This window comes from Ylistrum balloti, unplaced genomic scaffold (genome assembly GCF_031769215.1).
Source record: "Ylistrum balloti isolate Yb309-2 unplaced genomic scaffold, AGI_CSIRO_Ybal_v1 Utg369850, whole genome shotgun sequence".
Classification (NCBI taxonomy): Eukaryota; Metazoa; Mollusca; class Bivalvia; order Pectinida; family Pectinidae; genus Ylistrum; species Ylistrum balloti.
Genome location: NW_026782003.1, coordinates 1,875,001 through 1,899,485, shown reverse-complemented (window position 1 = coordinate 1,899,485; position 24,485 = coordinate 1,875,001). Strand labels below are relative to the sequence as shown.

Below are 24,485 nucleotides of genomic sequence, written 5' to 3'. Positions count from 1 at the left end.
ACTTCATTGATTATTACAGATTTTAGACCGAAATGAAACTTAGGTTTATTGATAAATCACAGTGATCTATTTTATTGTCACCAGTCATCAATGTTTCTGGTCTGAGGTTTGCCGTTAAAAGTCATCAAGTTCTGCGGTTATAAGTCATCAGTTTTATTACATCAGATTTGTTGCTATGAATCATCAGTTCTGCTGTTAAGAGTGATCAGTTCTGTTGTCATGTGTCATCAGTTCTGTTGGTATAAGTAAACAGTTCTGCTAACATGACTCATCAGTTCTGCTGTTATGAGTCGTCATTTTTGCTGTTATCAGTCATCAGTTTTGCTGTTATGAGTCATCAGGTCTGCTGTCATGAGTCATCAGTTCTACTGTAATGAGTCATCACTTTTGTTGCATGAGTCATCAGTTCTACTGTCATGAGTCATCAGTTTTGCTGTTATCAGTCATCAGTTTTGCTGTTATCAGTCATCAGTTTTGTTGTCATGAGTCATCAGTTCTGCTGGTATAAGTCACAGATCTGGTGGTATAAGACAATAACTCTGAGGCTATGACATCGTGTAGATTGAAACATAATAATGAATATTACCTGTGCTCTTTAGAATGTTACAATTTATTTACCTGTATTCAATTGTTGAATTATAAATGAAATGGCATATCAAACCCTGTTGTTTTTGAAGTCAGTTTTACTGTCAATGTATTAGCAATCACTGGTACTGGCGTAAATTTTTATCTTGCAGAACTCGTTGAAACGTAACAATGTATATGCTTTGTTGAAGTGTCAATTAGAAGTTTATACCTGTGCCCTGTTGAAGAGACCAGCAGGGAGGTAGGAAAACTTATAAACCAGCTTGTTCTCTCTCACTCCAGTATTCTTATCAATGTCAGGCCAGCTCAACTACAAACAAATCAGAATCAATCTACAAATGTCAAATAGATATACAATGAAGGTAGAAACAGTGACAGATATACAATGAAGGTATAAACAGTGACAGAAGGGACAACAACAATTAGCAAATGTTTAAACAAAAGGTAAGAATATGCTTTTGTAACAAAGTATACAAAATACAACTTGTTACATTGTTCTGATTGCGACATATTAGGTATGTCGAAACTTGTCAACTAATCAATTTTGCTGATATCCACAGACGGAAGTTGTCCAGTCATCTCTAACCCTACAAATACAACTTGGTTAGAAATTTTTCTTATGCTAGGTTTATTGTTATTTTGTTTATGCTCTAATACCAGTACACATTACTTATGTAACATCATTTAAATGTCATACAAACAATTTTTTGTTTTGTTTTAAGAATATTTAGAGAGATAAAAAATCTGAATTTCCGCTCCCATCAGACTTTAAAACCCTGGTAAATGTAAAATGTTTATGGTAGAGGTCCTATACCTCTTCAGGTTCCTCCTGGGGTAGCAAACAGGGCACAATGTTCGTACGCTGGTTTCCAGGCAGAGGGAAGGTCAAGTCGAACTCTTCAGTCAGTCTGAGTAGCCAGTTGTGTAATTCCTGGTCATAATCCTTCCAGATCTGATCAATATGGTCATGGAGAAATCGGCCATTGTGTTCCTGGAGACAACGAGTAGTTTTAGTAGTGGTCTATTTCATCTCATCTTGACTTACATACCAATTCTTGTTTCTATCAGGATAACACTATACTCAAAATCTTCCTAGCCAATAGACTGATTCTCATAGAATAAAACAACATACCTCTATTTCTCTTTCCGTCATAGAAAAGGTATACATATATATAAAACATGAACCTATACAATAGATAATCACTTAGATGCCTACCTATATGAAAGCGTATGGAAATGACACACATACCTGTATGAGGGAATGTTTGACAGACACCACACATGCCATGACATTGACGATCCACTGAGGGTTGATGACAACACGGTCTCGCAGAAAATCATTGTCAAAGTACTGTAGTGTTCCAAGGTCGTCAAGGAACTTCACTGCCTGCTTCACCTTTATCACATGGACAAGAAATAATTTAACCACCCTTTTTTTAAATTTCAAAGACTTACATTTAACTCAATACATGCTCTGATCTTATAACTTAATCATCTGAATGTGCCATAGCTAATTTTTAATTTTCCTCAAAAATTAAAAGTTTAAGATATTCTTTGTTTTTATGAAACAGACAATTCAGTTAGCAAGATCTATGGAAACAATTTCCAAGAAACTGACTTTGAAAATACTTTTTCATCACTTACATCTTTGTCATCAAATATGCCATTATCTATGGCAAAGCTTTTGACAGTCTCCCACTTCAGAATGCTGTGTTTTGAGCGCTCACTGCAATGAACAAACAAAACCTTTACCAATCAGTATATTCTAACTTTCATTAAAATTTGTTAACATGTAAATTTATTATGATTTATTCATCAAATGACCAATCACACATTTGCCTTTATTTTAAATGGAAATGAAGAACAATGAAATCCACAGTGTAGATTACTTACGCAAGTATTTTCTTCTCCAAGTTTAGCCAGACCTGTGGGATCTTTTCCCCCATGTACTTCTGGCTTAGTGTGCTAGAGATAAGCTGTTTCTCAAGATCAGCAATTCCCTAAAAACACAAAGTTTACAAATATAATCATTTTATGTATAGAAAATAATTATTCAGACTTAAAAAATGACCCTACATAGAGAATGATGAATCTTTTTGTAATAAATATGACAATATTTTAATTTAACTGCAATTAACATCATAACCTTTGACCTTAAAAATTACAATAATTTTTCAAAATTTATCTATCACTGGACCAAACATATCAGGATATATCATAATTAATAGATAATTCCAAATCACTATACAAATATGACTCCAACATTTACAAGTCTTGAGAAGAAGTTGTTTCTAGATAGCCTATTGACCAACTACATGTAACACTGTGAGATATACTTACTGTGCCCTTGATGGAGCTAACATAGTGAAAGGTGGTGATCTGAGGATAACGTTTTCTAAGGTCATTTTCTGGAATGTCCACCTTGGGAACCTATAAAAAGTGAAATAAAAAAATTATTCTAACAAATATTAAAGCAATATTGAATTTATAGTTAAAGAACTTTTACAGGTACATTCACCTGTAACCATTCAATATCAACAATTTTGTCTTCATAACCTTGACAGGTATCCTTGTTAATATGCTACAATGACCTTGTCAGGCAGTTGTTACCATAACACTGACTCACACTGGGTTCCTACGACTATGATGGGTGTCTAGGGTGGTGTATATAATTACCTGGTCACACTGGGTTCCTACGACTATGATGGGTGTCTGGGATGGTGTATATAATTACCTGGCCACACTGGGTTCCTACGACTATGATGGATGTCTAGGATGGTGTATATAGTTACCTGGTCACACTGGGTTCCTACGACTATGATTGGTGTCTTAGGTGCATGACAGGCTATGGAGCTCAGCCAGAAATCAAGACCAGCATGCTCAAATCCCATACGCATGTTCCACAACAGCATATACACAGCACGATTAGACAGGAAGAACTGGAAAAAATGTACCACAGATGTTCAATTGCTGTTAAATGATTCAATATCAATTAACTATTATTTAATGATTCATTGTCAATTAACTATTATGTAATGATTCATTGTCAGTTAACTATTACTTAATTCTGGAAAATTCCAGAACTGTTGGTATCTTGAATGATGTTGCATACAGAAAGTGGTTACCTGACAGTTTTCTAACCTTGGTGTTGATGTATTCTCTTAATGTAGTCAAGAGGGCACTAGCTGATGTGGTAGTCTACCTTTACAGTGAGGTAATGAGGGCACTACCTGATGTGGTAGTCTACATTTACAGTGAGGTAATGAGGGCACTAGCTGATGTGGTAGTCTACATTTACAGTGAGGTAATGAGGGCACTACCTGATGTGGTAGTCTACATTTACAGTGAGGTAATGAGGGCACTAGCTGATGTGGTAGTCTACATTTACAGTGAGGTAATGAGGGCACTACCTGATGTGGTAGTCTACATTTACAGTGAGGTAATGAGGGCACTACCTGATGTGGTAGTCTACATTTACAGTGAGGTAATGAGGGCACTACCTGATGTGGTAGTCTACCTTTATAGTGAGGTAATGAGGGCACTACCTGATGTGGTAGTCTACCTTTATAGTGAGGTAATGAGGGCACTAGCTGATGTGGTAGTCTACCTTTATAGTGAGCTAATGAGGGTACTACCTGATGTGGTAGTCTACCTTTACAGTGAGGTAATGAGGGCACTACCTGATGTGGTAGTCTACCTTTACAGTGAGGTAATGAGGGCACTAGCTGATGTGGTAGTCTACCTTTATAGTGAGGTAATGAGGGCACTACCTGATGTGGTAGTCTACCTTTACAGTCAGGTGATGAAGACACTACCTGATGTGGTAATCTACATTTGCAGTGACGTATTGAGGACACTACCTGATGTGGTAGTCTACCTTTACAGTGAGGTAATGAGGGCACTACCTGATGTGGTAGTCTACCTTTACAGTGAGGTAATGAGGGCACTACCTGATGTGGTAGTCTACCTTTACAGTGAGGTAATGAGGGCACTACCTGATGTGGTAGTCTACCTTTACAGTGAGGTAATGAGGGCACTAGCTGATGTGGTAGTCTATCTTTATAGTGAGCTAATGAGGGCACTACCTGATGTGGTAGTCTACCTTTACAGTCAGGTAATAAAGACACTACCTGATGTGGTAGTCTACCTTTACAGTGAGGTTATGAGGACACCACCTGATGTGGTAGTCTACCTTTAGAGTCAGGTAATGAGGGCACTACCTGATGTGGTAGTCTACCTTTACAGTGAGGTATTGAGGACACTACGTGCATGGTAGCCTACACTTATATTGAGGTATTGAGGGCACTACCTGATGTGGATGTTCACCCTTTAGTGGGGGACAGAAGACACTACCTGATGTGTGTTGTAGTACACAGTCTGTCCAGCAAAGTCCCAGGTACTATAGGTGATATCTAAACCCTCATCTGTCTTCACTGTCCAGGGTTTGATCTCAATTCCATCTGTCAGCTGAGCATTCTGAGTTCCTGTTGTTTTCTTGTTTACACTCATCAGGGCTTGTAGCAAGCTGCCAACAGACAAACAGTATTCACATTTCATCTTCGAAACATATAAATAGCTATACTATACAAGAGCAAGATAAAAAAATATTATAGTAACTTCTGTTGCTACTTGGCTACTTAAATATTAGTTTTGTGAACACAGTATCCTCTTTGTGTACCTGGTTTTTCCTGCTCCTCCTAAACCAACAAACATGAGCTTCGTCCTACGACATTCGGTGAAGCCTCCTGCAAGTCGTTTGAGATAAGCCCTCACAGACTCAAATCCTCGACTGACCACCTCATTGGGAGGAGTCCGAAGTGATGGACAGCTGGTAAGACGAATTGCTATCAAAGAAACATGACTAATTTAGAAATCAGACAAAATATGTTATCAATTTCATTGATCCTAATGAGATCTGCTAACTGATTCATTTAAGTCTGATGTCAAAACTTATTGACTGTCAAAAAATGTTTACAACTGAAATTGAACTGGTTCATTTCCCTTTCTCACTTCACTTGGAAACTTCATCTCATCTATATTTATATTTATAAAGCCTATTCAATGACAATGCTCCTAGCTAATTTGCAAAACACCAAACATTCAGAAGAAGAAAAAAAAGCATACTGACTAAATATTTAATACTATCTTGAATATCCAATCAAGCTCTGTTCCAAATATAGGATACTTACTAATGCTCTGATTATAGCTTATGTAGAAAACAGGTCAAATATTGAACATATATAATATATATACAATATAGATATGTCTTATACACTTGTCACTGTTCATGGAGATTGTAAAAACTTGCCATCTCAAAGACACTTTACAACAGTCCTCAATATAATTATCAAATATGGACACATAAGTTCCAGTACATGAAAACAACATGCACAAAATGAAATAAACAGGTAGTGCAAATAATGATTTGCTGTCATATTAAAAGGTTCATTTTTTCCATCATGAAAAGTATTATCTATATAATTGTTTGTCGCGTCACTCACCCATTTGACTTTGTGATGTGATATATATTTGACTTACATTTGAGGTTGGGAATGAGGCCAACTGAACCTTCAATACTCTCCAGCAGAGGACAATGACTAAGGTCAAGAATCTGCAGATTTTGTAGCTGACTAAGCTGCTTAGGGACCATTGTGATAGCCTGATTATTCAGGTAGAGTTCCTGGAGGTTCATGAGGTCAAATACAACTGGAGGTATTCCTCCAAACTCATCTGTTCCCGTTGTAATAAAATACATTATATATTAAGTCAAAGACAATCAAAAGTGACTGTTCAAACTCATCTGTTCCAGCTGTAATAAGATACATTATATATTAAGTCAAAGACGATCAAAAGTGACTGTCCAAACTCATCTGTTCCAGCTGTAATAAGATACATTATATATTAAGTCAAAGACGATCAAAAGTGACCGTCCAAACTCATCTGTTCCCGCTGTAATAAAATACATTATATATTAAGTCAAAGACAATCAGAGGTGAACCTCCAAACTCATCTGTTCCCGCTGTAATAAAATACATTATATATTAAGTCAAAGACAATCAGAGGTGACCCTCCAAACTCATCTGTTCCCCCTGTAATAAGATACATTATATATTAAGTCAAACACAGCCGAGGTGAACCTTCAAACTCCTCTGTCATTGCTACAACAAATTATAACGTACTTTGTCAGTCAGAGGTATCCCTTCAAACTCATTTGTCCCCACTACAACAAATTATAACATACTTTGTCAGTCAGAGGTATCCCTTCAAACTCATTTGTCCCCACTACAACAAATTATAACATACTTTGTCAGTCAGAGGTATCCCTTCAAACTCAATTGTCCCCACTACAACAAATTATAACGTACTTTGTCAAACATAACCCAGGGTATCCCTCCAAATTCCTCCATTCCCACTACAATGAATTATAATATATTCCTTAAATACTGTTGTTTTATTGAAAGAAATGAAAATTATCCCGGAAAATCAAATTGATTGATGTGACAATAAAAGCAGCCCCTATAGCCTCTTTCCTGCTGAAGTGTCATGTATTTGTGACTCATCAAAATTAAAGTCTGTGAACATGTAGATACATATGGTATCATGTTCCAGATAGCAAGTCAGAAGGAACAACTATATATACTCACTTTTGTTTTTTAGGCGTGGAATTTTGAAAAAGAGGTAGAGGTTGAGGTGAGCAATTTCTTGTTCATCAAGTTCGTTGTTCTTGTTTACGTCGTATTTGTTGAAGTAATCATTGACTTCCTGAAGAAAATCAGCAATAAAATGGTTAGTTTGGTCTGTATAGAGATGTCTGTAGTACGATTCTACAAGGCTGGTTACCATTATCATTCTGATCATTCTATCTGAATCTTACTTAAATACATTAACTTGACATATTAATAAGTATGACTATTTTTTCAATAGAAATGCCAAAATCTACTTTTTTTCGTCACTTTTCTACTTATAATCAATAATACAATATGAACACCACTGTATTTGCTTAAGATACAAATCTAAAAAATACTACAAACATTTAACATTTTACATAAAAAATAGATAATTATTTTAATAACTGACAAAGGATGTGATAATACACATAGACATATTTTGGCTGACTCATTGCTATATTAATAAAGGTGGAAAAATCTGTAGATTTATAATTACAATCTCAGTCAAAATCTGAAATACATCATAATGATTTCCGAAAAAAAATCCAGAGCAGATATTTGAGATTATATTGATCTACTGCAGTCAAGGTATCTAATATATACTGTGATATGAATATAATTCATCACAAATTCATATGTGTAGAGGAAATTTGAACAGTTGACTCCCACATATTTAGTGTATGTTTCTCCACAGATAGCGTACATACATATATACATTATCCACTCGACCAAATATTTCTTCAAATTCATAATATCACATGGACTACAATGTGATAATGAAAACATAAAAGCTCTAAAGTTTGAAGAGACCTCTTCGGTAGTTCTTGATCATTAATTATTAAAAAAAAAAAAGAAAAAAGACATCAACTGTCAAAATTCACAATGGCCTTTGATGGTTATAGAGTTGTGCACCTTTGACTCATAGTGAGTCTAACCTCAAAGTTTTAAAATTATCCTTTCCCTAGTTTTTGAATACAATGTTCACAAAATTATTTTGTTATATTTTCCAATACTTTGTCAAACATTTGACTAATTATTTGAATTGCCATGTCACAAATGACAACTAGGAATTATTTGTAGCGGACTGCATACATACCAAACTTCAAGTTAAACCTGTACATGTAAATTTTGATGTCTAAATGTGTTGATTGTACTACTTGCCTTTTCCCCTAAAACATGGCAGACACTCTTGTTTTCGTCAAGCCAACTCTCATATTGCTTTCTGGTGATCTTTGTCCTTGCTCCCTCAAATGTAACCCAAGGAATTCCTTCAACAAAGAATAGAAGATTCAGACCTTATTCTACATCAACATGAGATCAAAAGGATTAAGTTATACTATTTGTTGTAGAATCATTAGAAATTGTTTCTTCAAAAATATCCTAATGCCCCAGGAAAAAAGTAACACCACAGTCATAACTTAAAGGGAGAGAACTAGTAAATTATGATGACCTATTTGGAAGAGATTTTTTTTCACCAACTGACCAACCTAATTGAAGGAAAGGATGTGTCACAGGCAAGTAAAGGAGGGAACATGTCATAGGCAAGTGATCTACCTTAGATGGAGATGTGTCATAGGCAAGTGATCTACCTTAGAAGGAGATGTGTCATAGGCAAGTGATCTACCTTAGAAGGAGATGTGTCATAGGCAAGTGGTCTACCTCTAAACGAGATGTGTCATAGGCAAGTGATCTACCTTAGAAGGAAATGTGTCATAGGCAAGTGGTCTACCTCTAAACGAGATGTGTCATAGGCAAGTGATCTACCTTAGATGGAGATGTGTCATAGGCAAGTGATCTACCTCTAAAGGAGATGTGTCATAGGCAAGTGACCTACCTCTAAAGGAGATGTGTCATAGGCAAGTGACCTCTAAAGGAGATGTGTCATAGGCAAGTGACCTACCTCTAAAGGAGATGTGTCATAGGCAAGTGACCTACCTCTAAAGGAGATGTGTCATAGGCAAGTGACCTACCTCTAAAGGAGATGTGTCATAGGCAAGTGACCTACCTCTAAAGGAGATGTGTCATAGGCAAGTGACCTACCTCTAAAGGAGATGTGTCATTGGCAAGTAAAGCAGGAAACATGTCATTGACATGTGACATAACTTTGAAGGAGGAGATGCCTAATAGGCAAAATGACCTTCCTTTGAAGGGAAGGACATCTTGCAGGCAAGTGTCTTACCTTTAAAGAAAGGCCCTGTCTTAAGTGAGTGACTTACCTTTGAGGGACAGAACCTTGAGTTTGGGCAAGTCCTTGAGAGTTGCTGGTAGGCTGGTGAGAATATTGTTGTCTAGGATGAGTTCCTTCAGTGACTTAAGACTTGAGATTCCAGTTGGCAAGCTGGTAAGGACCAATCCAGAAAGAATCAACTTTGTCAGACGACTGTTATCAGGCCAATCAAACTTAATCTCTTTCACCACCATGTTTGAGCAGGTTACTGACTTGAGGGCAGGGCCATTGAGAAGGTCTGCTGGGAGCTTGGAAACCCCAAGACTTCGCAGTGAGACATTTTCTAAGGAAGTACAATTGACAATGCCTGAAGGAATGACTGGATTTTCAGATAATTTACACTGAGCCAAAAACAAGCACTCCAGGTTTGAGAACTTGGAAAAGAAGTCCTTTGGAAGAGATGGCAATTCAGGGAAATCCCAGGAAAAGGCATTTACCAATCCATTGTATGGCTCAAAGTATTCATATTTGAGCTGTGTGTTTTTTGGGAACATGGATTGGCTACCATTGATGGACAGGTTGTGAGCTTTACAGGTGTAATTTCTCTGGTGTTTAACGAGTTTTTCTGCATCGGATGAAGGTTCATTTTTAAATTTCTGTAGGTAAGGAGTGTCCTGCCCTTTGATGAGTGTAGTAATTTTCTCTGATCCATTGACAGGGTTTTCTTGGTTGGGTAAACCTCCCACTTGACTGGCATAAATGCCACACAGGGATGCGTAGGGCTGTACAAGGCGATACAGCAGACTCTCTATCTATAAACAAAATGTCAGATACTTACTAGAAATTCTCACAAATGAGGTAATGATTCCCATTTTAAACTTAGGAAATTCAATGTCGACAAAAAGCTTTTTTTATTCATGATCACAATTGTAAAAGCAGTAAGAATATATTTCAATTATCACAAATATTTGAAAAATTGTTCCCAAAGATAAGTATTTCCAGCAAAAAAAAAACAGTTAAAAAAACTTTAAATTTCTTTAAAATATCATTCTCAGATTGATTAAAGTTAAATCAACTTAACTTTTAGATTGACCGCCAGGTATCAGGTTATTTGAATGTATTTTCTCTAACACCAGGTATCAGGTTATTTGAATGTATTTTCTCTAACACCAGGTATCAGGTAATTTGAATGTATTTTCTCTAACACCAGCTATCAGGTAATTTGAATGTATTTTCTCTAACACCAGGTATCAGGTAATTTGAATGTATTTTCTCTAACACCAGGTCTCAGGTAATTTGAATGTATTTTCTCTAACACCAGGTATCAGGTAATTTGAATGTATTTTCTCTAACACCAGGTATCAGGTAATTTGAATGTATTTTCTCTAACACCAGGTATCAGGTAATTTGAATGTATTTTCTCTAACACCAGGTATCAGGTAATTTGAATGTATTTCCTCTAACACCAGGTATCAGGTAATTTGAATGTATTTTCTCTAACACCAGGTCTCAGGTAATTTGAATGTATTTTCTCTCATTTACATAAAAGAAAATTGTGTCAATTTTAAACTCCCTAACCAGATCAGCCTTTACAATAAAGAATGTGATGAATGGCCCAGACATTACTGATAAATGTATTTAACAGAGACAGCAACACTAATTATCCAAACTTCACTGATTATTGTGGAAGCATATCAAGTATTAATAAAAGTAATATGTTGGTGACAAAGACCTATTTGGAGCCCAGTTCTCTTTCACATGGCAGTGTGTTAACCCAGACATGGAAAAGTCACATTTAATCTACCACTAACCTCTTCCCTTTTCAGACCTGACAGATCTCCTTGAAACAAATTTTTGTATATTGGCAGCTGGAGTCTTTGGGCCAACAGAGCAATATAAACCCATCCCTGGAACAAACAACCATAGGACAGGTCTGCGGAGATGCTCTCCGAAGGAACAAATCCAGGAATATCCACAAAATGGATTGGAACATTCAACTTCAACTTGTGAGTGGGCTGGAAATGACGGAACTGGTCTGTAAAAAAAAGGAAGTGACCACAAAATGATACCACTAAAGCTTGGGTAGGAATGGTCAGTTGTTAAAATAGGAATGGTCAGTTCTTAAAATAGGAAAACTACAAAAGTCAGTTACGAGTAATGAAAATCAAAGGTATGTTGGACTTAAGACATGATGAAATGAAGCTTTGTAATAGTTTCTTTTTTAACTTATGTTTTTCACATATGCTCTGGTAACCTATTTTTGTCTTCCTCAATATCTAAATTGCAAAGATCAGTCAATATGTTTGGGTTTGAGAAATCTAAACTGAGTTTATATAGCTCGCAGAACTCCACTAATTAACAATGACAAATTAACAAACTACAGCATTACACTGAAAGATTTTAGCCGATAAAAATGCTGATTTCGAGCAGGGTGAGATATTAGTGTCTTGCACAATATATTTGCTTATTTTACATAAACGATGACTGTTTATATGCTAGGAACATACCTGCAGAGAAGCAGAGTCTGTGTACAACCACATCATCAAATATGGAGTCAAAACGAGGAAACATGAGGCTCCTAGCATCCAGTTCTCGTGGTAGAAAGGCAAATGATGAGTCAACATGACTGTTAAAGCTATATCCCTCCAGCCAGTCTTCAAGGGTTCGGGACTGATAGGTCAGTAACTGTTCTTGTACTGGAAAACACATAATTATTTATCTATCAATTATTAGGAAATTGTAAGGAAATTAATGAAAGAATTATAACAATCTGGTGAGCTTATTCCTGTTTAAAAGTGGAATGAAAATATGAAATGACTATATAATATTATAATTTTACCTGTGACACGAGTGAGAACCTGACTACAGCTACTAAATCTGAGTAGAGAATTCATGGCTATATAATATTATAATTTTACCTGTGACACAAGTGAGAACCTGACTACAGCTACTAAATCTGAGTAGAGAATTCATGGCTATATAATATTATAATTTTACCTGTGACACGAGTGAGAACCTGACTACAGCTACTAAATCTGAGTAGAGAATTCATGACTATATAATATTATAATTTTACCTGTGACACGAGTGAGAACCTGACTACAGCTACTAAATCTGAGTAGAGAATTCATGACTATATAATATTATAATTTTACCTGTGACACGAGTGAGAACCTGACTACAGCTACTAAATCTGAATTTGGCTATATAATATTATAATTTTACCTGTGACACGAGTGAGAACCTGACTACAGCTACTAAATCTGAGTAGAGAATTCATGAATTTATAATATTATAATTTTACCTGTGACACGAGTGAGAACCTGACTACAGCTACTAAATCTGAGTAGACTTCATGGCTATATAAAATAATTTTATGTGACACAATGAGAACCTGACTACAGCTACTAAATCTGACATGAATTTATAATATTATAATTTTACCTGTGACACGATGAGAACCTTACTACAGCTACTATCTGAGTAGAGAATTCATGGCTATATAATATTATAATTTTACCTGTGACACTAGTGAGAACCTGACTACAGCTACTAAATCTGAGTAGAGAATTCATGAATTTATAATATTATAATTTTACCTGTGACACGAGTGAGAACACTACAGCTACTAAATCAGAATTCATGGCTATATAATATTATAATTTTACCTGTGACACAAGTGAGAACCTGACTACAGCTACTAAATCTGAGTAGAGAATTCATGAATTTATAATATTATAATTTTACCTGTGACACGAGTGAGAACCTGACTACAGCTACTAAATCTGAGTAGAGAATTCATGGCTATATAATATTATAATTTTACCTGTGACATGAGTGAGAACCTGACTACAGCTACTAAATCTGAGTAGAGAATTCATGAATTTATAATATTATAATTTTACCTGTGACACAAGTGAGAACCTGGCTACAGCTACTAAATCTGAGTAGAGAATTCATGGCTATATAATATTACAATTTTACCTGTGACACGAGTGAGAACCTGACTACAGCTACTAAATCTGAGTAGAGAATTCATGACTATATAATATTATAATTTTACCTGTGACAAAAGTGAGAACCTGACTACAGCTACTAAATCTGAGTAGAGAATTCATGACTATATAATATTATAATTTTACCTGTGACAAAAGTGAGAACCTGACTACAGCTACTAAATCTGAGTAGAGAATTCATGAATATATAATATTATAATTTTACCTGTGACACAAGTGAGAACCTGACTACAGCTACTAAATCTGAGTAGAGAATTCATGGCTATATAATATTATAATTTTACCTGTGACACGAGTGAGAACCTGACTACAGCTACTAAATCTGAGTAGAGAATTCATGGCTATATAATATTATAATTTTACCTGTGACACGAGTGAGAACCTGACTACAGCTACTAAATCTGAGTAGAGAATTCATGACTATATAATATTATAATTTTACCTGTGACACGAGTGAGAACCTGACTACAGCTACTAAATCTGAGTAGAGAATTCATGGCTATATAATATTATAATTTTACCTGTGACACGAGTGAGAACCTGACTACAGCTACTAAATCTGAGTAGAGAATTCATGACTATATAATATTATAATTTTACCTGTGACACGAGTGAGAACCTGACTACAGCTACTAAATCTGAGTAGAGTATTGATGGACCAGTCTGGATCAAGGGAAACCAATGCTTTGGCACTTCCCTGTAAAAAATATATTGCAAAATGTTTGATCATCAGACATATACATTTGTTCTACTGACAATGTTATTACATTTCAATACTGAGGACAAACACACTGTATACTTGTGGAACAGAATCATTATAACAATACACATACTGTGCAATTAGAACCCAGGTATATTGTATCCAGGTATACACATATTATGAATATGCTTTGTCCAATACTACAATTAAGAAATATTCTTCATTAGGGATGTTGGTGTGGTGTTGTGGTGTCAGGTAGTTCTCATATATATTGCGTGTCGTAGATTGTGAGTTTGAGGCTCAAACAGGGTAAAAGTTAAAAATACTGTCATCCTTCATCATTTGTATTTCTATGTCAAAATATCAAGGTCAAATCATTTTGTATGAAACAGCCGAGGTAAGCTATGGCTACAAATGTCAAATAGCACCATGGTACTGAAGTAAATATAAAAATAATGTGAAATCTTACCGGAGAGGAAAGAAAAGGTGGTGCCGGAATGAAGGTTTTGTTCAGGTGAATTTTGTCAGCTGTGGATAAAAAATATTGGCAGTGTTTGTATTCATAGATTACTAATTTTCTACTTTATTGATAATGCTTAAAAAAAAATTGACAGTGTTTATATTCATAAATTACTTTTTTTTTTGCTTTATAGACAATAATTATATGACAACTCCTGTTAAATGAAAACTGGAAAATATCTTTAAGACAAAAATGTCTCTTTCGCTTACTGACCAAACCAAAATCTGATCAGGTATAGAAACCGATGTTATAATACTATGGGGTAAATATGTGAATCAAAATATGTTGAGAGGTTCTAAAGATATGACACTGCTTTGGAATGGGACAGGAAGCAACAGGAAGGAAATAATAGATTTGGGCTACACTATTGTCCTCCAATTAAATGGCTGGATCATATAAATATGTACTGTCCAAAAAAAATTCAAGAATCAAATCACTTTACCAGAATATAAGAACAGTTACAGTTAAAAGTGACTTACAGTCCAGTTTCAGTAAAAGAACGTTGGCATCATCTTGCCATTCAGAGCTACTGATTCCTAGCGTAGAATTTTCTTGGAAGCACAATGTCTCCAGTTCATTTTTGCCTTCCGGCATGTAGTCCATACAGTAACCACCGCCCTCAAACATCTCCGTAATCACAGCTTCAGCAAGGTCACTGAAAGTTCATAGGTCAGATTTTTCATGACGTACTTTGTCAATCAGTTGAGACTAATTAATGCAGTATAAATAAAACAGAAAATATAAGACATGAAGATTCAAGGTCACATCCATATAAGGAACATTGTTTGGTATAACTGCTTTAATGTCAAATGTAACCTTTGACCTTTAAACCTTGAACAATGACCACCTCAATCTGATTAAGGTGTAGAATTTGGTGTTATGAAACTATAAGGATAGATATAAACCAAATCTGTTTAGGGGCTTTTAGGATATGACATTGATTTAGAATGTGACAGGAAAAACACCTGACATAGAGTTACAATGTATACTCGTCATAAAATGGCGAAACATAAAACCAGCTATAAATAGACATTATTGAAAGTTAAAAAAAAATCCTTTTGTTATCTGGTTCTTTGACTGTGAGCAGATTACAATTACCAATGCAGGTATTAAAATATCCATTTGTATTTAACTCTTAAAAGTGGCTATTTTTAAGTGTAACTTACTTGTCCATGAGTGAAAATGTCCTATTTTTAAGTGTAACTTACTTGTCCATGTGTGAAAATGTCCTATTTTTAAGTGTAACTTACTTGTCCATGTGTGAAAATGTCCTATATTTTAGTGTAACTTACTTGTCCATGTGTGAAAATGTCCTATTTTTAAGTGTAACTTACTTGTCCATGTGTGAAAATGTCCTATTTTTAAGTGTAACTTACTTGTCCATGTGTGAAAATGTCCTATTTTTAAGTGTAACTTACTTGTCCATGTGTGAAAATGTCCTATATTTTAGTGTAACTTACTTGTCCATGTGTGAAAATGTCCTATATTTTAGTGTAACTACTTGTCCAAGTGTGAAAATGTCCTATTTTTAAGTGTAACTTACTTGTCCATGTGTGAAAATGTCCTATATTTTAGTGTAACTACTTGTCCATGTGTGAAAATGTCCTATTTTTAAGTGTAACTTACTTGTCCATGTGTGAAAATGTCCTATTTTTAAGTGTAACTACTTGTCCATGTGTGAAAATGTCCTATTTTTAAGTGTAACTTACTTGTCCATGTGTGAAAATGTCCTATTTTTAAGTGTAACTACTTTCCATGTGTGAAAATGTCCTATTTTTTAGTGTAACTACTACTTGTCCATGTGTGAAAATGTCCTATTTTTAAGTGTAACTTACTTGTCCATGTGTGAAAATGTCCTATTTTTAAGTGTAACTTACTTGTCCATGTGTGAAAATGTCCTATTTTTAAGTGTAACTTACTTGTCCATGAGTGAAAATGTCCTATTTTTAAGTGTAACTTACTTGTCCATGAGTGAAAATGTCCTATATTTTAGTGTAACTACTTGTCCATGTGTGAAAATGTCCTATTTTTAAGTGTAACTTACTTGTCCATGTGTGAAAATGTCCTATTTTTAAGTGTAACTTACTTGTCCATGTGTGAAAATGTCCTATTTTTAAGTGTAACTTACTTGTCCATGTGTGAAAATGTCCTATTTTTAAGTGTAACTTACTTGTCCATGTGTGAAAATGTCCTATTTTTAAGTGTAACTTACTTGTCCATGTGTGAAAATGTCCTATTTTTAAGTGTAACTTACTTGTCCATGTGTGAAAATGTCCTATTTTTAAGTGTAACTTACTTGTCCATGTGTGAAAATGTCCTATTTTTAAGTGTAACTTACTTGTCCATGTGTGAAAATGTCCTATTTTTAAGTGTAACTTACTTGTAACTTACTTGTCCATGTGTGAAAATGTCCTATTTTTAATGTAACTTACTTGTCCATGTTTTATTTTTAGTGTAACTTACTTGTCCATGTGTGAAAATGTCCTATTTTTAAGTGTAACTTACTTGTCCATGTGTGAAAATGTCCTATTTTTAAGTGTAACTTACTTGTCCATGTGTGAAAATGTCCTATTTTTAAGTGTAACTTACTTGTCCATGTGTGAAAATGTCCTATTTTTAAGTGTAACTTACTTGTCCATGTGTGAAAATGTGAAAATGTCCTATTTTTAAGTGTAACTTACTTGTCCATGTGTGAAAATGTCCTATTTTTAAGTGTAACTTACTTGTCCATGTGTGAAAATGTCCTATTTTTAAGTGTAACTTACTTGTCCATGTGTGAAAATGTCCTATTTTTAAGTGTAACTTACTTGTCCAAGTGTGAAAATGTCCTATTTTTAAGTGTAACTTACTTGTCCATGTGTGAAAATGTCCTATTTTTAAGTGTAACTTACTTGTCCATGTGTGAAAATGTCCTATTTTTAAGTGTAACTTACTTGTCCATGTGTGAAAATGTCCTATTTTTAAGTGTAACTTACTTGTCCATGTGTGAAAATGTCCTATTTTTAAGTGTAACTTACTTGTCCATGTGTGAAAATGTCCTATTTTTAAGTGTAACTACTTGTCCATGTGTGAAAATGTCCTATTTTTAAGTGTAACTTACTTGTCCATGTGTGAAAATGTCCTATTTTTAAGTGTAACTTACTTGTCCATGTGTGAAAATGTCCTATTTTTAAGTGTAACTTACTTGTCCATGTGTGAAAATGTCCTATTTTTAAGTGTAACTTACTTGTCCATGAGTGAAAATGTCCTATTTTTAAGTGTAACTTACTTGTCCATGTGTGAAAATGTCCTATTTTTAAGTGTAACTTACTTGTCCATGAGTGAAAATGTCCTATTTTTAAGTGTAACTTACTTGTCCATGTGTGAAAATGTCCTATTTTTAAGTGTAACTTACTTGTCCATGTGTGAAAATGTCCTATATTTTAGTGTAACTACTTGTCCATGTGTGAAAATGTCCTATTTTTAAGTGTAACTTACTTGTCCATGTGTGAAAATGTCCTATTTTTAAGTGTAACTTACTTGTCCATGTGTGAAAATGTCCTATATTTTAGTGTAACTTACTTGCCAATCTTCACTACAATCTTCATCCCCTTTTGGAAAGTCGAAGGATACAAGAAACTCTGTAACAACAAGGCATCCCATTTTATTTTTCATTACATACTGTACTTGCCTTCAATAAGTCCATAAGGTCAACACATGACCTCATGACCTTGTAACAACAAGGCATCGCACTTAAGTTTTCATTACATACTGTACTTGCCTTCAATAAGTTCATGAGCTCAACACATGACCTCTCTCAAAGTTATTTGGTGGGCTTATTACAAGGCAATGAAAAAACATTGGTTTGTAATTTCATAAATATGGCAAACCGTTGGTCAGTCCAAACAAAATCAAATAAATATTGTTGAAAATGTTCAATTATACCAAATTATGCACATGAAATAAATGTAGTTGAAACTATCAGAGTTGACATTGCATAAAATTACACCAGAGTGTTTAACAGTGTCCTACCAAGGCAGGAAACTTCCACCAGTGATGACATTTTTTGGGGAAAAAAAAGACGATTTTAATATGATTATCTTTTGAAATGTTTACTGTACTGTAGGACATATTACCAATTAACTGTTGTATTGGCAGAAGTTAGCGTTGACATATCAGTGAGTAGAGGGTAGATTGAGACTTAATATGACTATGGATTAATGTTTCTTTTTATCAAATCTCTGTAACTCATACAATTATTCGGACAGTATTGATGTGATTATCTAATTAAAATTAGAAGTAAAACAATGTTGCTCTTTGACAATACACATGCCGACATCCCATGGTCCATCTAAACTGATCACTTGTAATACAGAGTTGGGGCCTCAAATTGTGTCAGCTAGTATGAGCATAGTATATAGTATGACAGCAAAATATGAAAAAATCAAACTAAATCAATGTTAATTAAGTGTGGGTAATTTGGCATTATCAATTGCTGACAATTTACAGTCTGCTACCCGCAGCGTTTAATGTCGATGTGAATAGTGACCACATTGAGTGATTACTGCGATGCCATAATCTCTTAATCTTAACGGTGAGACAAGGAAATTCCACATCAGTAAATGAGAGGATAAACCTGTCCAGGATAAAAAGAAAAGAAATTTTGTCACCATTTCCATTATATATACTTACTGGACATTTTGGACACTTGACCAGGCAATGGCCGATCTTGTCTACTGAGGGCAACTCCAGTCGATACGATCCAAGGTTGAGCCAGTATTTTTCAACCAAGGTTTGATTTTTGTACACTTCCAGACAAACTTTATTCTACAGAGTAAACAAAGCAGAAATTATCTCTTACAATTTATAATATCATACTGGGTACAACATTTAAGTATATATTCTCTTACATTATGATCCAACAGGACCAGTCCCAACTTAAATCAAGTTTTGATAAGTTATGACTACAACAATTGTATCTAAGATTTAAGTCATGGCTGTTACAATTTAAAGTCTGTAACATTCTATTACCTTGCTTTTGGGTTTTGGTTCATCTTTCACCAGACTTAATTCTTCTACATTCAGATCTGATGAGGCAGCCAGATTCTTCATTTGTAATCTGATAAAACATAAAACTCTAAATCACTATCATCTTAGATATAAGTTGATATAAATGCAGCACTGCTCCTACTTGAGTAACACTGTTAAGTTTCCTGTTCACCTTACCTGTATGTTTTGGTAGTGTGTTCACCTTTCCTGTATGTTTTGGTAGTGTGTTCACCTTACCTGTATGTTTTGGTAATGTGTTCACCTTACTTGTATGTTTTAGTAGTGTGTTCACGTTTCCTGTATGTTTTGGTAGTGTGTTCACCTTACCTGTGTGTTTTGGTAGTGTGTTCACCTTACCTGTATGTTTTGGTAGTGTATTCACCTTACCTGTATGTTTTGGTAGTGTGTTCACCTTACCTGTATGTTTTGGTAGTGTGTTCACCTTACCTGTATGTTTTGGTAGTGTGTTCACCTTACCTGTATGTTTTGGTAGTGTGTTCACCTTACCTGTATGTTTTGGTAGTGTGTTCACCTTACCTGTATGTTTTGGTAGGTGTTCACCTTACCTGTGTGTTTTGGTAGTGTGTGCACATTAGTTGTGTGTGCTGATGATCTGTTCATCTTACCTATGTGTTTTGATAATTTGTTCACCTTACCTGTGTGTTGATGATGTGCCCACCTTACATGAAGTTGTTGATAATCTGCTGCCCTTAGCTCTGTGTGATGTGTAATATAATGTGTGTGTTTACTTTTCCACTTTTTCTGTATGTGTGTATACTTTTTCACTTTACCTGTGTGTGTTTACATTTTCACTTTACCTGTGAGTGTATATGTTTCCACTTTTTCTATGTGGTATACTTTTTCACTTTTCTGTATGTGTGTTTACGTTTTCATTTTACCTGTGTGTGTTTACGTTTTCACTTTACCTGTGTGTTTACGTTTTCACTTTACCTGTGTGTGTATACTTTTCCACTTTTCTGTATGTGTGTTTACGTTTTCACTTTACCTGTGTGTGTTTACGTTTTCACTTTACCTGTGTGTGTTTACGTTTTCACTTTACCTGTGTGTGTTTACGTTTTCACTTTACCTGTGTGTGTTTACATTTTCACTTTACCTGTGTGTGTATACTTTTCCACTTTTCTGCATGTGTGTTTACGTTTTCACTTTACCTGTGTGTGTTTACGTTTTCACTTTACCTGTGTGTGTTTACGTTTTCATTTTACCTGTGTGTGTTTACGTTTTCACTTTACCTGTGTGTTTACGTTTTCACTTTACCTGTGTGTGTATACTTTTCCACTTTTCTGTATGTGTGTTTACGTTTTCACTTTACCTGTGTGTGTTTACGTTTTCACTTTACCTGTGTGTTTACGTTTTCACTTTACCTGTGTGTGTATACTTTTCCACTTTTCTGTATGTGTGTTTACGTTTTCACTTTACCTGTGTGTGTATATGTTTTCTCTTTACCTGTGTGTGTTTACGTTTTCTCTTTACCTGTGTGTGTTTACATTTTCACTTTACCTGTGTGTGTTTACGTTTTCACTTTACCTGTGTGTGTATACTTTTCCACTTTTCTGTATGTGTGTTTACATTTTCACTTTACCTGTGTGTGTTTACGTTTTCACTTTACCTGTGTGTGTATACTTTTCCACTTTTCTGTATGTGTGTTTACGTTTTCACTTTACCTGTGTGTGTATATGTTTTCTCTTTACCTGTGTGTGTTTACGTTTTCTCTTTACCTGTGTGTGTTTACATTTTCACTTTACCTGTGTGTGTTTACGTTTTCACTTTACCTGTGTGTGTATACTTTTCCACTTTTCTGTATGTGTGTTTACGTTTTCACTTTACCTGTGTGTGTATACTTTTCCACTTTTCTGTATGTGTGTTTACGTTTTCACTTTACCTGTGTGTTTACGTTTTCACTTTACCTGTGTGTGTATACTTTTCCACTTTTCTGTATGTGTGTTTACGTTTTCACTTTACCTGTGTGTGTTTACGTTTTCACTTTACCTGTGTGTGTTTACATTTTCACTTTACCTGTGTGTGTTTACGTTTTCACTTTACCTGTGTGTGTTTACGTTTTCACTTTACCTGTGTGTGTATACTTTTCCACTTTTCTGTATGTGTGTTTACGTTTTCACTTTACCTGTGTGTGTTTACGTTTTCTCTTTACCTGTGTGTGTTTACCTGTGTGTGTATATGTTTTTTACGTTTTCACTTTACCTGTGTGTGTTTACGTTTTCACTTTTCTGTATGTGTGTTTACGTTTTCACTTTACCTGTGTGTGTTTACGTTTTCACTTTACCTGTGTGTGTTTACGTTTTCTCTTTACCTGTGTGTGTTTACATTTTCACTTTACCTGTGTGTGTTTACATTTTCACTTTACCTGTGTGTGTTTACGTTTTCTCTTTACCTGTGTGTGTTTACATTTTCACTTTACCTGTGTGTGTTTACGTTTTCACTTTACCTGTGTGTGTTTACGTTTTCACTTTACCTGTGTGTGTTTACGTTTTCACTTTACCTGTGTGTGTTTACGTTTTCACTTTACCTGTGTGTGTTTACGTTTTCACTTTACCTGTGTGTGTTTACGTTTTCTCTTTACCTGTGTGTGTTTACATTTTCACTTTACCTGTGTGTGTTTACGTTTTCACTTTACCTGTGTGTGTGTTTATGTTTTCACTTTACCTGTGTGTGTTTACATTTTCACTTTACCTGTGTGTGTTTACGTTTTCACTTTACCTGTGTGTGTTTACGTTTTCACTTTACCTGTGTGTGTTTACGTTTTCACTTTACCTGTGTGTGTGTTTATGTTTTCACTTTACCTGTGTGTGTTTACATTTTCACTTTACCTGTGTGTGTTTACGTTTTCACTTTACCTGTGTGTGTTTACGTTTTCACTTTACCTGTGTGTGTTTACGTTTTCACTTTACCTGTGTGTGTGTTTATGTTTTCACTTTACCTGTGTGTGTTTACATTTTCACTTTACCTGTGTGTGTTTACGTTTTCACTTTACCTGTGTGTGTGTTTATGTTTTCACTTTACCTGTGTGTGTTTACATTTTCACTTTACCTGTGTGTGTTTACGTTTTCACTTTACCTGTGTGTGTTTACGTTTTCACTTTACCTGTGTGTGTTTACGTTTTCACTTTACCTGTGTGTGTTTACGTTTTCACTTTACCTGTGTGTGTATATGTTTTGACTTTACCTGTGTGTGTATATGTTTTGACCAGCTGCCCTGAACTGTTCTTCCAGGAATTCATTTGTGTAGGTCTTTGACTTCTCTAAGGCTATCCAGTTGATGATTTGATGGGAAACAGTAGGAAAATCTATAAAGATAAATTAAATAATGATTTCAATAGCTTGTGCATGTATGTTAAAGACATTTCTAGTTCTGATTCATACAGTGTTTAGATGTCAGGGGTAACACTGAGATGAGAAATGTTTATGAATAGAGAAAATGACTGACATACATACTTAGATAAGTCAATAGTGAGGATCCCTATGTAACTGGATGTTATAATTCATAAGGAAGGTTTTTTTTCTCTCTTTTTTTTTTATTCTCTGAGTTAACAGTTATCATGCAAACCTGTCATAATGATAGACTTGCTCAAGTTCTAGAACTTACTATATAAACACAACTCACAAAATCTAGTAAGTGTATATGTTCTCATGTTGTATGTCAGGTTCCTCAGACAAAAACAGTAAATATGGTCACTTTTTAACACTTACTTGGTTTTAACTCAAAAGCCTTTGATTCTGCAGGATCAAGTAGTCCCACATAGTATTTCTTGTCTGCCGCATCTGAATCCTCAGCAATCTGATAAACAACAAACATGCTCAACAACATATTACATTTCTTACAAACAAAAGACAAAAATTTGATATTTTACATTTCTCACAATCAATGGTTAGACACAAGAAATCCCACAAGGATCTTGGTACCCACCATTGCTTGGTCTTTATTTTATCTTTAAAAGTTGGATCTTTTTCCCTTCTTTTTTCTATGCTTTTGCTCTGAATTATGTAAGATTGAAAAATTCCTCTGAAGAAACATGACGATAATCCTTTAACTGCAAAATCCTAGATGGCCATCTGTTAGCCATTTTGTGTCTCTAGGACTAAGGAGAACATACATATGAAATTTGAGCATCCATCCTGTATACTTCTCAACAAAAAGCAATAACAAACTTTCATAGTCAAAATCAAGATGACTGCCTGTCAGCCATTTTGTTTTTCTGATCAGTCCCAAAATGAAATGGGCACAAATAGGGACCAAAATGAACTTACATATCAATTTGAATATTCCACCATCTGATGATGGCGTGGTTTCATAGTATATTGCATTTTTCACAAATTAGACACAACAATGTATTACATTAAACTCAAACAACAGTGACACAATTTATCATAAGTTTCTGATATTAAACAGACACATATTATCAATTATATCTTTCTTCATAAATACAGAGTAAACATTTCTACCCAAAAACATGAATTTCCAACTACTTACCACTACAGTATTTTCTCAAGAATATATATATATAAATTGTAATATGCCCCTGTCAGGTAATAAGCACACCCATACATTTTCTGTTTAAAAAATTCCAAATCAATGTGAGTACAATGTTCTGTAATAGATCCATCCCCTTACTTTGGTTAAAACTTTGTGTTTTTGTTACAAACAAGTCCCCAGGTGATGATATATCATCTATAGACTTTTCCACAATAAACATAATGTGTTACGTGTCATTCTAAAACAGAGAGTTTCAGACTAATATTCATGACTGTAGGACATCATACTGACC

General features: G+C 34.8%; 1 protein-coding gene across 1 annotated transcript in view; it reads right to left on the bottom strand.

Moving 5' to 3' along the window:
• The window catches only part of LOC132545509 (uncharacterized), a 73,467-nt gene that overhangs the window by 13,521 nt on the left and 35,461 nt on the right, over positions 1–24,485 (bottom strand). The window contains exons 23-47 of the mRNA XM_060209192.1: position 24,485; positions 23,410–23,497; positions 22,886–23,006; positions 19,667–19,754; positions 19,328–19,462; positions 18,218–18,276; positions 15,136–15,311; positions 14,606–14,664; positions 14,037–14,133; positions 11,928–12,116; positions 11,232–11,455; positions 9,470–10,232; positions 8,415–8,521; positions 7,230–7,347; positions 6,584–6,604; positions 6,124–6,303; positions 5,264–5,429; positions 4,939–5,110; positions 3,378–3,524; positions 2,926–3,015; positions 2,479–2,585; positions 2,230–2,311; positions 1,835–1,981; positions 1,400–1,576; positions 797–895 (exon numbers count right to left, since the gene is read on the bottom strand). The exon at position 24,485 is cut by the window's right edge and continues 96 nt beyond it. Coding sequence (XP_060065175.1) covers positions 797–895; positions 1,400–1,576; positions 1,835–1,981; positions 2,230–2,311; positions 2,479–2,585; positions 2,926–3,015; positions 3,378–3,524; positions 4,939–5,110; positions 5,264–5,429; positions 6,124–6,303; positions 6,584–6,604; positions 7,230–7,347; positions 8,415–8,521; positions 9,470–10,232; positions 11,232–11,455; positions 11,928–12,116; positions 14,037–14,133; positions 14,606–14,664; positions 15,136–15,311; positions 18,218–18,276; positions 19,328–19,462; positions 19,667–19,754; positions 22,886–23,006; positions 23,410–23,497; position 24,485 — 3,613 coding nt within the window. The remainder of the gene's footprint in view (positions 1–796; positions 896–1,399; positions 1,577–1,834; positions 1,982–2,229; positions 2,312–2,478; positions 2,586–2,925; positions 3,016–3,377; positions 3,525–4,938; positions 5,111–5,263; positions 5,430–6,123; positions 6,304–6,583; positions 6,605–7,229; positions 7,348–8,414; positions 8,522–9,469; positions 10,233–11,231; positions 11,456–11,927; positions 12,117–14,036; positions 14,134–14,605; positions 14,665–15,135; positions 15,312–18,217; positions 18,277–19,327; positions 19,463–19,666; positions 19,755–22,885; positions 23,007–23,409; positions 23,498–24,484) is intronic.